The sequence below is a fragment of the Entelurus aequoreus genome, linkage group LG22 (genome assembly GCF_033978785.1).
Source record: "Entelurus aequoreus isolate RoL-2023_Sb linkage group LG22, RoL_Eaeq_v1.1, whole genome shotgun sequence".
In the NCBI taxonomy this organism is placed as follows: Eukaryota; Metazoa; Chordata; class Actinopteri; order Syngnathiformes; family Syngnathidae; genus Entelurus; species Entelurus aequoreus.
Window position 1 is genome coordinate 25,639,631 of NC_084752.1, and position 17,254 is coordinate 25,656,884.

At 39.2% G+C, this 17,254-nt stretch overlaps 1 protein-coding gene across 4 annotated transcripts in view; it reads left to right on the forward strand.

Moving 5' to 3' along the window:
- LOC133639201 (CREB-binding protein-like) overlaps window positions 1–17,254 on the forward strand; it is a 37,113-nt gene that overhangs the window by 12,261 nt on the left and 7,598 nt on the right. For 2 of the 4 annotated variants that reach the window (XM_062032335.1, XM_062032337.1), the window contains exons 10-22: window positions 2,985–3,106; window positions 6,374–6,586; window positions 7,986–8,300; window positions 8,584–8,763; window positions 9,326–9,491; window positions 11,911–12,029; window positions 12,258–12,497; window positions 12,618–12,706; window positions 13,171–13,251; window positions 13,500–13,556; window positions 15,475–15,552; window positions 15,648–15,715; window positions 15,909–16,059. In XM_062032335.1, the coding sequence (XP_061888319.1) occupies window positions 2,985–3,106; window positions 6,374–6,586; window positions 7,986–8,300; window positions 8,584–8,763; window positions 9,326–9,491; window positions 11,911–12,029; window positions 12,258–12,497; window positions 12,618–12,706; window positions 13,171–13,251; window positions 13,500–13,556; window positions 15,475–15,552; window positions 15,648–15,715; window positions 15,909–16,059 (1,879 nt within the window). The remainder of the gene's footprint in view (window positions 1–2,984; window positions 3,107–6,373; window positions 6,587–7,985; window positions 8,301–8,583; window positions 8,764–9,325; window positions 9,492–11,910; window positions 12,030–12,257; window positions 12,498–12,617; window positions 12,707–13,170; window positions 13,252–13,499; window positions 13,557–15,474; window positions 15,553–15,647; window positions 15,716–15,908; window positions 16,060–17,254) is intronic. The other 2 variants (XM_062032336.1, XM_062032338.1) reach the window with 2 other exon arrangements.

Consider the following 17,254-nt stretch of genomic DNA (forward strand, 5'->3'; position numbering starts at 1 on the left):
TTTACATGTTTATTTTGTGTGTTGTGTTGTGTGACATTAAAGTTTGAGCAACGTTGAGTTATTGATATATTGTTATTGCTCTGCACTATTTCGAGTGTTACTATATTGTGATTGCACTAACGTTTGATTTACCGTGACAGTATCAGTTTTTTACATGTTTATTGAATCAGGGAAAAGTTCCCCTCCACTATGTGATATAAATGTTGCACTACTGTTATACCTTGCTGTTGTTAAAAGATAAAGAAAACACCACGTCACTGACTTTACCTCGGGGAAAATAATAAAACAGCTGTTTACTCATTTTGGGAGTGAACAGAGTTGTCAGAACGCTGGTTTGTAATCTATTAATAAAGTTTGACTGACCTACCTGATCCCTTTAGCGCAGCTCCATCTAATGGATGCATAGGTGCGCCTTATAATCCGGTGCGCCTTATATATGAACACAGTTTTGAAATATACCATTCATTAAAGGTGCGCCTTATAATCCGGTGCGCCTTATAGTGCGGAAAATACAGTAGCTTTTATTAGCATTTTTGATTAGGGTCTAGACTCCGCTGCTCCTGTCAAATACTCCAAACAAAACATTTTGTTAAATGAAACTTTGTCAGGGTACCCACAGGGTCTTAAAAAGTCCTAAATACAATACTTAAAGTTTAAGGCCTTAAAATTAGACTACAAGATTTGATTCGATTCTTAGGGCTAACTATTTGATTCAGAATCGATTCTCGATTCAAAATAAATAATTTTTTTAAATAACATTGAGTGCCAGATCTATTAACTACAGTACTCCTTAAGTTAAAGTTAAAGTACCAATGATTGTCACACACACACTAGGTGTGATTAAATTTGTCCTCTGCATTTGACCCATCCCTTTGTTCACCCCCTGGGAGGTGAGGGAAGCAGTTCGCAGCAGCGGTGGCCGTGCCCGGGAATCATTAAATACATAAACAGCTTTGATACATTTCTACATTATTTAAAAGTAAAATGATTTTGTTTAATATAATTCAACCTGAACATTGAATGAAGTCAAATACAAATAAGGCAACAAGAGAAGTATACCACACTTCTCTTTTCTAAAGTAAACCTGAACAGCAGATATGGGCATTTACATCACCAATACTATTTGCCTGAGTGGCTGGACAGGACAAATTTTTAAAAATTAATAATTTTTTAATTTATTTTTTTAAATCAATTTAAAATCGTTACAATTTGAAAATCGTTTGTTTATTTTTTTGACACCCCTAATTAAAATGTCTTATCAAACTCTCATCAATACCCAAATATGACCATCAAAGGTCTTAAAAATACTTTTTTTTAGCAACTTTGTTTATTTTAAACAAATGACAGAAACTTCCGGCTCGCTTTAAAACGTTTCAATGTTTAAAGGCGCTAATAATAAATACAAAATGGAACTAATTCTGTGCAGCCTGGTCAGAATGTATCAAAAACAACAAACTAGTAAGCTATGTGCATGGAGCAAAGTTTAGCTAGCTGCGGTGATTGTGAAAGCCCAGAGCAAAGCTAAGTTATTTGTGTAAAATGTGTCAGTGCAAGTTGGAGGATTTGTGTCTATAGAACAAACAAATTAATGAATGATTGACAACGGTGTATCGAAACATATTAGTGTTTTCACCGATTTTATAACCAGGGTCAGGATCCAGATTTGGAGTGCAGCGTTTGTAAACATTGCGGTAAAAGTGAATAGAACGAAAACTAAAGTAAAAAAAACTTGGGACAAGTCTGTGTCAAAAGAAGCCAAAACACCACAAACATGCTAATTGCCGAAGGAGATCGATATGACATCTTTACTAAATCATACTGTTTCTTACAGTAAACAAGCTATTTTATCTGTGGTGTAATGACTAATACTAACTTATGAAAATATGTCATTCTATTATTCCAATAATTACTGGTTAGCTACTCAGACATAGTCAACTAATTAGTCTTTTTCAAAGCGTATACAGCAACTGAAATTAAAAATTGAATGGTTGTCTGCTTACAAATAGTTTGTGGTTGGGTGAGGACCCAGAAAGCATAAAAGATATGTGAATGTCATCTTGTTATGCTAAAGTAATACATAGCTCCTGTTTATTAGCAATATATTTGCAAACAATTCAGGAAAAGCACTAACATGTATTCAAAATGGAATACAAACCAGATACAAAATGAGCTGAGGAATTGTGAATGTTATTCACATTTGATCGAAATTCTGTTTCAAAGTTCCAATCCAAAATTGCCTTCCTTTTCTGTGCGCCCTGTTTTTCCACAACTTTGGTCAGACGGTTAGCATTGTGGATGTTTTTCTCTGTTCGTTTAATTATGACCGTTGAAAACTGCAAAAGTGAACCATTCAGCTTCAGTATGTGTTAAGTCTCTTACTTGCTATATATTGTTGTGCTTTCCACCACCATTGTTTTTCAATGTGAAAGAGCAGTGAATTAATTTATGTACAGTAATTACAATTAATTCTGGGCCATCATGGTCTTAAATAGTCTTAAATAGTTTTAAATGTGACTTGTTGAAACCTGCAGAGACCCTGTGTGTACAAAATTTTAAATGAGTTTTAAAACAAATCAATGAATTATACTTCCAGTGTACACTGAGATACCTGGCCTATACCCTTTAATAACAGCAAAAACATTTAGTTGCAATGTTGACTATAACTGAAATAGTCATAACTAAAAGTACAAATAATATAATAGCATATTCACTTGAACATCTACAATGACACATGGTACTTGCCCTTTTAAGCCCCTCCTTTCATTGATGATAATGAAGGCTGTGCTGAAGAGCCTCTCACTCTCCTCACTTGTTGAATCCCTATTACATAGTCTTCTAATATTGCTGGCTTATTATGATGCAAAATGCAAAACCATTTTTTATATAATGAAAACATAGGAAAAGTATTTTTAAATCTACATTTGCTTTTGAACTGCTTCACTGTGCCAGTTGTTTAATATTGTCATCTGTCCTGTGTTCACCAGGAATCAACCAATTTAATCACATGGCTCTGCCCAACACACAGATGTCTCAGGCGACAATGGGGACCCGAGCTGCCTCTCCAATGGCCCACCCTCAACAAATGAATATGAGCTCTGTCCCAGCGGTAAGAAGGCCTGTGGACACAGGCACACCTTAACGTATGCAGAGCTTTTAACTCTTCGGATTCTGTTGGAGACACATGTTTCTTGACACACTGACTGACGTTAAAATTCTCCCAGATTGTGATGTTTTTGTGTGGATATAAAATACCTAAATTTGCCAAATTGTGAAAAGAATAAATGTTGTGTGAATGTTAGGGGTGTAACAGTACGTGTATTTGTATTGAACCGTTTCGGTTCGGGGGGTTCGGTTCGGTTCGAAGGTGTACCGAGCAAGTTTCCACACGAACATATAAAGTAGCCGCCTAAGCTAAAGTCTTAACAAGCTGCTCCACTTCCTTCTGCCTGCTTCTGTCAGGACTCTACACAGCACCCAGCATTGTCCCACCCAACCGCTAAGCATTGTCAGTGCTTAGCGGTTAGCAGGTAAGCATCAGGCAGCGGACTCTCCCCAAATTATAATAAACACCTCCCAGTCAACTACTAGTAACATCTCTATGACCCCGTTGACGTTCTAGAAACATAAACGGCAGCTTCAGCTCGCTCGCAGTCCTGGCTTGAGGTGAAGGCTAATTCGCTTTTAGCGTAACGTTAGCTCATTTTGCGGTGTGTGTGTGTGTTACGGACAGCAAAGCCCTGACTGTCTGTTATTTCACTTTACATTTTTCTGTGTTGATTGAGTTGTGTTGAAGCAGCAAAAAAGACATTATGTTAAATGAAGAGTTTCCTGAAGCTGTCTCTGATGGTTGATATAATAATGTAACTGCATCATAAAGCCTACATGAACTCCATGGTGTTCAGGCATGAATAGTCTCTCCTATTGCTATTGCACTATTTTTTCAGCTATAGTTACATTAATCATTAGTAATGGAGCAGCCTAGTTTTGAATGGCAGGGTCCCTGCTACACATGTTGATAAAAATATAACATTTACCGTAATTTCCGGACTATAAGCCGCACCTGACTATAAGCCGCACCAGCTAAATTTAGGGGAAAATACAGATTGCTCCATATATAAGCCGCACCCGACTATAAGCCGCAGGGTTTTGATGTGTAATTAGCGTAGTATATAGGGGTTCCTGCTACCACGGAGGGGATTGTCGGGACAGAGATGACTGTTTGGGAACGCAAAGCGTCCCATTTATTAACAATAAATCTTTCAATCATTCAATCAAACTTTCACATCTTTGACATGGCGAACAGCATTCGTGCAGAGTACAAATAATACAACGGTGCAAAGTAATACAAAGTGCTCGCCTGTACGTTATCAAAATAACCAGCCTACCGGTATATGAAAAGTCAGTCTTTAATCATTGTGTCATCGTCTTCCTCCTGCGTACTAAAACCACCGAAATCGTCTTCGTCTGTGTCGGAGAAGAACAGGCCGTAAATAAGCCGCACCCTTGTATAAGCCGCAGGGACCAGAACGAGGGGAAAAAGTAGCGGCTTATAGTCCGGAAATTACGGTACATAATGAAAATCAACTACAGGCTTCCCAAATGCTGTAATAAATTAAGCATGATGAGTTGACTTGAAACTGTTTAATGTTGCACTTTTTATCTGTAGAAGAAAAGTTTTGTCATTTTATTTAATCTGAGCAACAACTTGAGGCAGTTTAATGTTGATTAATGTGGGCAGAATTATTACAGTGTTCCCAATGTTAAAAGGATAAAGCCATTGTTTACAAATTTGGTAAATAAATAACCAAAAAATTTATATTTTGTTGTTTTCTTACTGTACCGAAAATGAACCGAACCGTGACCTCTAAACCGAGGTATGTACCGAACCGAATTTTTGTGTACCGTTACACCCCTAGTGAATGTGTTAAAGAACACCACCAATGGCTAACATATGTTATCAATACTGGTTTAAGAAAACAGATTTAACAACATTTCCCATGGACCGGAGGAAATATTGGATTTGATTTACTTTTGTTTTATTTTGTGTCTGATATATGCCCGCACAACCCGGGATGTTATCGAAAAGATTTTTAAAATATGGTGCGTTGTTTGCCATGCTGCTGTTAAATAGGATAGTCAGACCACAAATTATTCCAAACACCGACATTGCGTGTTTATAGGTGTCTGTTTGAACCCGGAAGAGGGCGGGTCACAATGATCAAACATGGAACACAGCAGCTTTAAGATTGCAATCCAAGACAACCAAAAATAAAAAGCTACAGCTGCTGCCTCTGTATACGAGTGCCGAGAGTACCTACGTATATAGTTACAGCATAAATCACTAGCTAGCTCATCACCATCACCGCCAGGTGTGTCAACATTAGGCTGAGCAATTATATATGATCAGAAATAATTACTTTACAAGGATATCTTGCTGGATGACTGTGTGTTCAGAAATCAATTAGAAAAATGGAAAGTTGATATTTCCATAAAGTGAAGGCGGGGTATCCTCTGACACTTCTGCTCTGACAAACATTCGGACACTGCGAAAGAAAGGCGAGATGAAGGGGGTCCAGAGCTTTTTCAGGTACGTAATGTAATACAGCAGGACTATTCAACTGGCCGTAAATGACATCAGATTGAAATTGCAAGTGCAACATTTTTGCAGGAGGTTCTTGAAAACAGCGGAGCACTCTTCTGGAGAATCTTCCTTTAACTAGTATTTTTTTTTTCTTACAGTAGGTCCTTAAAAGCACCAGAACACTCCTGTCATATAGAGGATCTTTGACTTTTGGAAGTAGGTCCTTAAAAACAGCAGAGTGCTCCTCGCATACACAATCTTTCAGTAGCATAAAATATGACTGAATATTATTAATTTTCATCTATTTCTAACCATATTTATGATATGGGCGAGGGGTTTGAATTTACCAGATTGCAAACACCAAATGTTGGCAACTCAGTGTATGATGACTTTATAGCTTGTTCATAAGTTAATAATAGGGCTGTGATCATTTCGTAACATTTTCCATCGTTCACAGGATTCTAAGACATATACTGGTTTTTCTGATTAAAGAATATGTGGTATAATACACTCATCCAAACATACATTACCTCAGAGTAAATACAGTAGATCCCTGGAAAAAAGTGGACTGAGTCGTCAGTATGTAGCTTTCTGTCCATAGCAGGAAAGAAGGTCACTCAACACATAGCCGTCATTGTCTAAATGTAAAGGTTGTATTCACTTTTGTGATACTGTATTGCACTTCTCTATTTATCACTATTTGTATAATGTCACTGGTACGCAAGTAATGCAGAATTATTTTTTTTAATTAATCCTCATGTATTAATAGTATGGTTTTCTTTTGTTGTCCAGGTGGGCATGTCACCCTCCAGAATGCCTCAAGCCCAGGGTATGATTGCCAGTCACAACAGTGGCAACATGGTGGGCCAGACAGCCAACCAGGGACAGTTTATGGCTCAGACTCAGTTCCCTCCAGGATCTACTGCGGTCTCTGCAATAGGAGCAATGAATGTCACTTTGACACCCAGTATGGGTCAGCCACAAGCACAGGCTGCTGTGACCCAGGTGAGACATCAATAAGTGTTGTACATATGCACGTAGTAAAGTCCAATAACACTGCATTGTTTGATTTATGGTACTGTATTGTTTATCTTACATTCCTAATTTCATATCCTTCCAGCTCTCTGTACACATACATCCACAAAAAGTTTGGACGTGTGGTTTTCCAAATACTATTTCCCAATATGACTTTTCGTACAAAAAATAGTTCAGATATGATAAATATATATTTATATACAATATATAATAAGTCCTTGCACCATTCTTATTAAATGTTTATGGCAATGAGAGAAGTTAGCCTGCACTTGAATTGTGATATTAATATTCTGAAATGTTTTCATCAAATGCAGGCTAATGTTTGTTGTAAACATTAGAATTTATTTTCAAATATGGTGGTAGCTCAACATACGAGCACATTGTTCCATGACCAGGCTCTTAACTCAGAACACTTTTACACCCCAATTTTAACATGTAACATGCCTTTTAAATAGAAACACTAACTTTTAGATAATAAATACTGTTTGGAAATATTTACAATAGCATTGATTACAAAAAACAGTAGTTTTATGTAATAATTTATTAAGATTGTTTACTTTGAGGCTACTGATTAATGCGCGTCTCCTTCGCTAATTCTCTATCCAGTTTTGTCTGAGTATTATCCCCTTATTATAAGCTACTTGTTTTCATAGAGCTTGTTGCATGTTTCTCTCATGGCATCTGGTAACACTATCTCCGACGGACGGACTGGAGAAGTCTTTTCTGAGTTACAACACATCAAGCGAGGTGTTTGTCAACCAAAACTATCGCTGAAGCCTGTGTGATGCAAACTGACTCTGTAGCGGGGCTTGCTTTGCCTATTAGGCTGCTGACAGGTTGGATATATTTAATGGTTTCTCTCTCTGATTTGGTCGTCCGCTTCACCTTCTAACACTAACTTTCTTAGTTCAGATTGTTGGAGAGCATGATGTCAATCTGAGCGGAGCGCAAACCCGCACATCCATTCTCTAACCAAAATGTATTTTTGTTTTTTGTGTAAATGTAGCAGGACCAACAACGTGTAACAATACATTAACTCTTTACTGCTCTATAGCACAACCCTGTAACAAATACTACTTAAAACAAGAGCAAAAATGGTCGCAATTTAAAGCATAAAAAAAAGCTGGGACCGCTCGTATATCAAATTAGTTAAGGTACTCGTAAGTTGAGGCACCACTATAATTGCATTTAATTTATAGTCTTATAATCATACTAATCAATAGATTTGATTTGTTTCCATGCCAAGGTGCTTTCTAAGCCAACATTGTTGTGTTGTGTATGTGTGATGTGGTGTGTCTGTCTGATCTGATAACTTTGTTTGTCTGCCTATCTTGTGTGCTTGTCCGCCTTTTGTGTGTGTCTTCTCCAGCAGCAGCAGCAGAGCGCTAACCCCCCCATGAATGCACTTGGCCCCTCGTTGGGCACTCAACTAGTCTCCTCCCAAACCCCCTTGCTCTCAACTCCTCCGCCTGCTGCCTCTTCCGCCTCCACAGCTGGGGCTGTCACTAACCCGCCCTTCCCCCAGTCCTCCAGCCGTAGTGCCACTCCCACCCAGTCTGGTCTTGCCTCTACCCAAGGTGCCACCCCACCCTGCCCCACTCAGCCCCAAACCCAAGTGGAACTTCCCTCAACAGCACAGACGCAGCCCCCGCCTCAGCCCTTTACTCAGCCCCCTACCACACCGGTGAGCCTGAGCTCCTACGCATGCCCTCAACTCTAACCCCTGCAAACTTCCTGTCATGTACCCACCCGTCCCATCATCTTCACCTCGCTCTGTGATAATTACATTTCACCAGTCTTTGCAACATCCATTACAATTGTTTTATTGCACCTTTTTCCAACTTAGGAAAGCCATTAATGTGTATGAGAAGTGTTCATCTGTGCTTTACTTTCAGGTCTGCATGCAACTACCCAGTTGATCTGCCACATTTACATCACGTTGTCATTTTTCTTTCTTTTCCCTGCAGCTGTCTCAACCAGGCACCAGTCTGGACAACCGGGTGCCTACGCCAGCCTCGGCTGCTAGCGCTGACCTGCACTCGCAGCATGCCACAGCAGACTTGCCGCCTACGGAGGTCAAAGTAGAGGCACACCAAGATCCACAAGAGTTTGGCCATACTGGCGGCAAACATGAAATCAAGATGGAGGTTGGTGGGAGCTATGATAGTAGGATTTGTTTGATTTATTATATTGAAAATAAATACCATAATTAAACACACTGACTTGTAGTAAATACACTTTAATAGTAAATAGCTCCTATTACTCTCCCACATGCAAATGTAAAAGTGGAGATAAATTGCTTTTGTTTCATCCATGTTGGTAATTTTGGTGTTGTATAGAATACATACCCTTTCATCACTGTTCATCACTGTTTGACCAGTTGAACTGTTAATGCCCCACACCAATCCAGATAATAAACTTTGCAGTTTCTTTATGCGGCAGTTCACCATAAGTTGTTTTAAGTCCCACCTTCTAGCCTGCAGAGAGCTAACAAGAGTTTGAGTCTGGGCTGTTTTTGTCAGTGAATTAATTTCACTTTTATACATGTCACTGAGAAATTTGTAGGGTTGGCATCTGTAAAACTGTTTTAAATTGTTCTTGTAAAGATTTCCAACTTGGTAGAAGGCTTTGCTTAACTAAGTGCCATTGTAATTATTTATTTTTTAATTTTTTTTTTCTCTCTCTCTCTCTCTCTCTCTCTCTTTTTAGACTAATGAAGACTCAAGTACCTCATCAACGAAGAAAGAGGAGCCACACATGAAGCAGGAGCCAATGGAGGTAGAGGAGAAAAAGCTTGAACTGAAGACAGAGCCCAAAGAGGAGGAAGCAGAGGGAACCAACAGAACCTCCTCCTCATCGCCCTCTCGGAAGAAAGGTAGGCCTCCAATGCCATGCAAATTTACAACTAGAACAAGATGCGCTCAGTAAAATTAAGAGGTGGGCTCGACAATTGATAAGTCAATGTTAGCTTCTGTTAAAAATATTGACAGCATTGTCTGGGAAAGTGCTGTATATTTTAGTTTATTCAAGAAGCATGCAGATTTACAAATAAAAACTACATATGAAAAAGACATTAGATGAGACTGAGACAGGTTACAAGTTGTTGTAGTTTCATCCACTGCTTGACGTTCCCATAATACACCATACTAGAGTGTTACATGATGGACTTAAATTGGTTTGTCTTTATATTTGCCCTTTTTCTCTGTTCACTATAAGTAAGAGTTTTATATAGATTTTACAATGACTTTGTTTGCAGTCTATTTACGACTCACAAATAGAAAGATGGTATGTCGTACTAAGACACCTGTATACACACAAACAGTGATCTGTGTTTTTTGCATGCATATAACTAGAGATGTCCGATAATGGCTTTTTTGCCGATATCCGATATTCCGATATTGTCCAACTCTTAATTACCGATTCCGATATCAACCGATACCGATATATACAGTCGTGGAATTAACACATTATTATGCCTAATTTTGTTGTGATGCCCCGCTGGATGCATTAAACAATGTAACTTTACCATGAATTTATTAACGTGGGCGGGGGCGGGGATTGGTAGTAGCGGGGTGTGTATATTGTAGCGTCCCGGAAGAGTTAGTGCTGCAAGGGGTTCTTGGTATTTGTTCTGTTGTGTTTATGTTGTGGTGTGGATGTTCTCCCAAAATGTGTTTCTCATTCTTGTTTGGTGTGGGTTCACAGTGTGTCACATATTTGTAACAGTGTTAAAGTTGTTTATACGGCTACCCTCAGTGTGACCTGTATGGCTGTGGCATAAAGCCGTAGATATTAAGTGACTGGACCGGCACGTAAAGGCAGGGCCTTTAAGGCAGGGGTCTCAAACTCAATTTACCTGGGGGCCACTGGATGCAGAAACTGGGTGAGGCTGGGCCGCAAGAAAATATTTCTTAAAAAAATCTAACATGCACTTTTGATGAATTAATCTTCTTTGAATGGCTATCCCGCCCTAGCAACATACTTGCCAACCCTCCCGATTTTTCCGGTAGACTCCCGAATTTCAGTGCCCCTCCCGACAATCTCCCGGGGCAACCATTCCCCCGAATTTGTCCCCATTTTCACCAATAATATTAAGGGCGTGCCATGATAGCACTGCCTTTAACGTCCTCTACAACCTATCGTCGCGTCTGCTTTTTCACCATACAAACAGCGTGCCGGCCCAGTTACATGTTGTATGAAGCTTCTGCAGACACACGTAAGTGACTGCAAGACATACTTGATCAACAGCCATATAGGTCACACTGAGGGTTGCTGTATAAACAACTTTATCACTGTTACAAATATGCGCCACACTGTGAACCCACACCAAACAAGAATGACAAACACATTTCGGGAGAACATCCGCACAGTAAGACAACATAAACACAACAGAACAAATACCCAGAATCCCATGCAGCCCTAACTCTTCCGGGGTGCAATATACACCCCCGCTACCACCAAACCCCGCCCCCCCAACCCCGCCCACCTCAACCGACGCACGGACGGGGGCGAGGGGGGGTTGATGTGTGGGGGCACAGGATTGGGGGGTGGGGTTTGGAGGTAGCGGGGGTGTATATTGCAGCCCGGAAGAGTTAAGGCTGCATGGGATTCTGGGTATTTGTTCTGTTGTGTTTATGTTGTGTTACGGTGCGGATGTTCTCCCGAAATGTGTTTGTCATTCTTGTTTAGTGTGAGTTCACAGTGTGGCGCATATTTGTAACAGTGATAAAGTTGTTTATACGGTCACCCTCAGTGTGACCTGTATGGCTGTTGACCAAGTATGTCTTGCAGTCACTTGCGTGTGTGTACAGAAGCCAAATACAACACGTGACTGGGCTGGCACGCTGTTTGTACAGGTTGTAGAGTGCGCTAAAGGCAGTGACATCACTGCACACCCTTAATATTGTTGTTTGGGTGAAGACATTCGAGAGAATGGTTGCCCTGAAATTCGGGAGTCTCTCGGAAAAATCGGGAGGGTTGGCAAGTATGACGCTGTCAAGCGCCATTCATATAAAACTTGCGGGCCGCACTAACATTACATTTTCATATTAAGGTGCGGGCCGCAAAATAACGCGGGCCAATTGCGGCCCGTGGGCCGCGTGTCTGAGACCCCTGCTTTAAGTTTTATTGGCGGTCTGTACTTCTCCCTACGTCCGTGTAAACAGCGGCGTTTTGAAGTCATAAATTTTACTTTTTGAAACCGATAATTTCCGATATTACATTTTAAAGCATTTATCGGCCGATATTATCGGACATCCCCACATATAACTTTTAAAAATGTCTCTTTTTGTCAGTCTTTAAGCCAGAGGAGTTGCGCCAAGCTCTGATGCCGACTTTGGAATCGCTCTACAGACAGGATTCAGAGTCACTGCCCTTTAGACAGCCAGTAGACCCCATGCTTCTGTGTATTCCGGTAGGTAACACACACATGGCTGTGGTTTCCTCTTAAAAATTAAACCGTTGATCTATACAATTCTGTGGAATTTAAGCACTCTATAGTTTGTTAATAAACAAAGATTAGCCCAATGAAAGAAAACTTTGTTTTAGATTCATTTTGAAACTAGTAAAATAATGGAACTTTGCAACATCAATGTATTGCTTCTGTGCTCTGTAACCTAAAATCTGTGCTTTCTTTTTGTAGGACTACTTTGACATTGTTAAAAACCCAATAGATCTGTCCACAATAAAACGGAAACTAGACACAGGCCAATATCAAGATCCTTGGCAGTATGTGGATGATGTCTGGCTAATGTTCAACAATGCATGGCTGTACAATCGTAAGACATCTCGTGTGTACAAGTGCTGCTCCAAGCTGGCCGAGGTGTTCGAGGTGGAGATTGACCCTGTCATGCAGAGCTTGGGCTACTGCTGTGGGAGGAAGGTATGATGAGATGGGAAACTAACTGATGTAAAAAAATACATTGTCAGACATTTACATATCAGAGCTTAACTTTATATATTAATTTACTAATAATGACATTTTTGTTCACTTTTTTTGCAGTACGAGTTTTCTCCTCAAACTCTCTGTTGCTATGGGAAACAGCTATGCACCATCCCAACTGGAGGCACATACTTCAGTTATCAGAACAGGTGTTCATCATACATATGCTTCAAAAATTGTAAAAGACTCCTTGCTAACAACTGACATTGCATGTGCAATGAGGATGCTAAAACAAATGTAAAATAATTATTTACTTAACCTTTGCCCTACAATTTGACTGCTTCTTTTGCACAACATATACAAATAAAATAACCAAATTGCTTCCACATTTGCCCTTATATTTCAAATCCACTGTGGTTGTTCGAGCCATGTAAATTCCATTGCACCCCCTGCTGTATGAACTTTGTAATTACAGTCAATTTCTCCAACTTTGCCTGCACAACGTGCAGAGCACTACAGCAGCAGTAGTCACATGCAGCATTGTAGAATATTTTTTACAGCCAACAATTGTAAAATATTGTATTTTGGTCTTTATTACGGAACTTGCATTGCTATGTTGTTAAGTGTACTTAAAATATTGAATTATTGCAATACCCAATATGTATTCCTCCAGGTACCATTTTTGTGAGAAATGCTTCAATGAGATTCAGGGAGAGAGCGTGACGTTAGGAGATGATCCTGCACAACCACAGACGTAAGTAATACAACTGATTTATTTTGCTTAATTTTCTCTATGTGGCAATAAACTAAATAGTAAGTTATCCAATTTAGCAATTAGCTCTTATACATGTCATTCGAAAACCAGCTACAGTATCTTACGTTTTTGCCTGTGCATGATGGATCAAAAGTTTGTAATAGTCATTTGTTTGTTCACTGTAATTTTCCAATTATTTTCTAACTTCTTTACTTCTTACTGTTTCCTGTTCATTCCCCTGACTTCAGGATGATCTCAAAAGACCAATTTGAAAAAAAGAAGAATGATGTACTGGAACCTGAGCCGTAAGTGGACACACTGCTTTTACATTTTATTACTAGTGCCAAATCAGTACTTCTAATACAGTGCCACTGGACAGTACTCAAACCGAACTTAAGAAACCGAAACCATGCACATTTCTGCTGAATTTTGTGACATTGTAGTTATTTGAATATTTCAATAAGATTATTAGAAAAGCTATCTAACAAATTAAATAATTAAAAAGAAAATTCACAACAAATCGTCATAATTATTGCATTAAGACGAGCAAGAAGACAAAACACAAAATGTGTAAAACGATGTTGTAATGTTGATATTCACAATTCCGGGGTTTGTGGATGTGCCTCACTCGCCGTGGCCGTGATTGGTGGTTATTTAGGAAATGCTGTGTTTTTGCAGTGCTAGCGGGCTTGGACCATTTAAAGGGAACTGCGCTTTTTACGGAATTTTGCCTACAAATTACAATCCTTATGTAAGACAAGAACACAAGTTTTTCTTTGTTTAATGCACTCTTATCTTGTAAATAAAATGCCGCTTACAATGGAGCCAATGGGAGCCATGATGTCATTGCGTTTATTTTGACCATAGAACCCGATACATAGCCATCCAAAAAGCGCCAACAATTCTCCATTTAAATGTTGTGACCTGATATTAATTTAAGCGCTAACATTAAGGACCTACATTTAGCGGTGCATCGATCAGAGAGAGGCAATTTCCTTTTGCTTGCTGTATTGACATCCTCAGCTGCTGAGCTGCTTTCCTGCCTCTGAGCTTGTGAGAGTTTATTTAAGATTAAATACAATACCTCTCACTTTGATAGTAGAATGATGTGGACATAAACTGAGAAGTTGGTCAACTTTGAAAACCAATTTAGACCCGAGATAGTGAGAACATTTGCACTTACCCTTTTTCCCCCCGTTTATTTATTTATTTTTTAACCCTTTGCGAGGACAATAACTAATTCTTTATCCATACGGGAGTATAACAGCCTATCCGTCGGCATCCTAGTGACATTGTACAGTAAATTATGTTTTATTATTTTTGTTGGCTCTCATGAAGTCTGCAGTGAGGAGTAATCAGTGTTGTTGTCGAAGAAGAAAAGCAAACTCTGTGATGTGTTTTTGAAAATGTGATGCTGTATGCTTAAAATGAGCAAATACGTAAATATTACATGTTATTATGAATGTGCCTACATTACATACTGACAGCGTGTATATTAAACCTTGTTGCAGGTGTTTGGATGTTTTTTAGAGCGCGGAACAGAGCGATTCCCATAGACTCCATTGTAAGCAGACGTTTGATCACATTTAATATTTAGAATGCATACAAAAAGAATAAACGTGTGTTGTCTTACATATAAGGATTGGGAATGATAGGCAAAATGTAAAAAAAAGTGCAGTTCCCCTTTAAGGCTGCAGTTGGTGTGTTATGGTCTGCATCCATCCATACATCCATTTTCTAGAGCTTAAAAAGAGCGTCAGACTTGGTATCTCTAGTGGTTAAATGCACCTTAATTTTGCACTGGAATTAGGTAGGAACTTCTTTGTTTTGCCTGGTTATCACCATTTACGTCAGCACTAGTGTCATTATGGAACCGTATTTCGGTACCCACTGGGGATGAAATGGTACTCTGTATAATACCGGACCGTTTTTGGCCTGGTTAATACTATTTACTGTACTTAAGCCTAGGTGCAATTTTGGAACCTGGTTTAGGTACCTATCCCTACTGTGTGTCACTGTGTGTTTCAAACCATTTTCATGTGTCAAGTGAAGTTGCACAAACCATACAATGAAACCCTTTGGCATTTGCATTGGTTGGCCTGCAAGCACTATATGTCACATTTAATGGAAAAAAAAAAGATAAACAGGTTGGTTACGACCGTTGTCTCAGTTGCTAATGTTTTTGATGCGTCTTTGTAAGTCTGCCATTTATGTGCTTTTCAGGTTTGTTGAATGTAAAGATTGTGGAAGAAAAATGCACCAGATATGTGTCTTGCACTACGAGGTCATTTGGCCATCTGGGTGAGAAACCAAACCTGATCCAAAAATGATGAATGTACAATAATGCATATTGTCAGTGTGATTAAATTGTATTGTCCCACAATCATTATCATCAGATTCGTCTGTGACAACTGTTTGAAGAAGAGTGGCAAAACACGGAAAGACAACAAGTTCTCTGCAAAAAGTTTGTACCTTTTTCTTTGTTTGTCAAAGACCTCAGGTCTTTAAACCTTTTTTGTTGTAGTACATGTAGTTTCAGTGACGTTCTTCATTCCTCTTCATTGTTGCTTTATCTTTTAAATGGTCTCACAAAATATAGATAACACTTTTTTTTTTCAAATGTTTCATTAGTGTCTCTTTGTGTTTGTTCACTATAGGACTACAGTCAACGCGACTGGGAATGTATATAGAGGATCGCGTCAATAAATTCCTTAAGAGACAGAACCATCCAGAGGCTGGAGAGGTGTTTGTGCGGGTGGTTGCAAGCTCTGACAAAACAGTGGAGGTTAAACCAGGCATGAAAGCTAGGTAAGAGCATGACTAATTAAGTTTTACAAAAGCTACAAGTCTTTTTTTCTTATTTTTATCAAACTAATTTGTTTTTTATTGTCCAAAAGGGCAATGCTCAAGGTAATTAACGAACGATGAGGCAATTATTCATGTATTTTTAAAAAGTACCAGTCAATTCATCACATACACACAATGAGGACACTCAAGGAGAAAGCTTTTTTCCGCAAATCGACGGACTTTGGGTTTTTGCTACCTTTCCTAAAGGTTTGCCAACATTCAAACTCATTGTCACACAAGTGGAATTAATTCAGCCTCATATTACTTCCAAGTGAAAAGGTGGGAGATGTTATAACATGTTTGTGTGTTAATGTGTTTGTTAGCAGAATTATGCAAAAACTACAAATCTGATTGTTTTGGATTTGTACAATCATGAAAAACTTGGAAGTTGTGAAATTTTAAAATGCAATTTCCAGGCACTGAAAAAGTTATGGAAAATAATGTTTTCAGAAATTTGGGAATTGTCATTGAAGTATATTTAATGTGATATTAATCTGAACAAAATCGATGTCTTATTTAAATGTAAATTGCTATGGACTGTCATACTTGATGGTGTGTAAAATGTGTTTAGTTTAGTCTGCGTGAACGTGTGCCAAAAGTAGCCATAGTTGCTAGCAGCACAATACACACAGAGTTTATGATTGTTGATCATGTGGGAACAAGCAACACTACTAGTTTCCACAAAAACAAAGCACACACTCTTCAACATTTCTGCAAAAATTATGTTCTCATTGCTGAGATCAATCAATCAATCAATGTTTATTTATATAGCCCTAAATCACAAGTGTCTCAAAGGGCTGTACAAGCCACAACGACATCCTCGGTACAGAGCCCACATACGGGCAAGGAAAACTCACCCCAGTGGGACGTCAATGTGAATGACTATGAGAAACCTTGGAGAGGACCGCATATGTGGGTAAACCCCCCCCCCCCCTCTCTAGGGGATGCTATGGGCATTAAAATGTGTGAATTCATACAACGGTACTCATTCAAGTCATTCGAGGACACAAGCCCTCTTTTCGTCGCCGTATTCCCGGACAGCCCGATTGCAGCGAAATGTAACTGTGGTGAGAACAAGTGTGTCTATGTCTGTACTTCGGGCTTGCGGTGCACCGTAAAAGACTCCTGCTGTCATTAGTGTCCCAACAAACAGCGT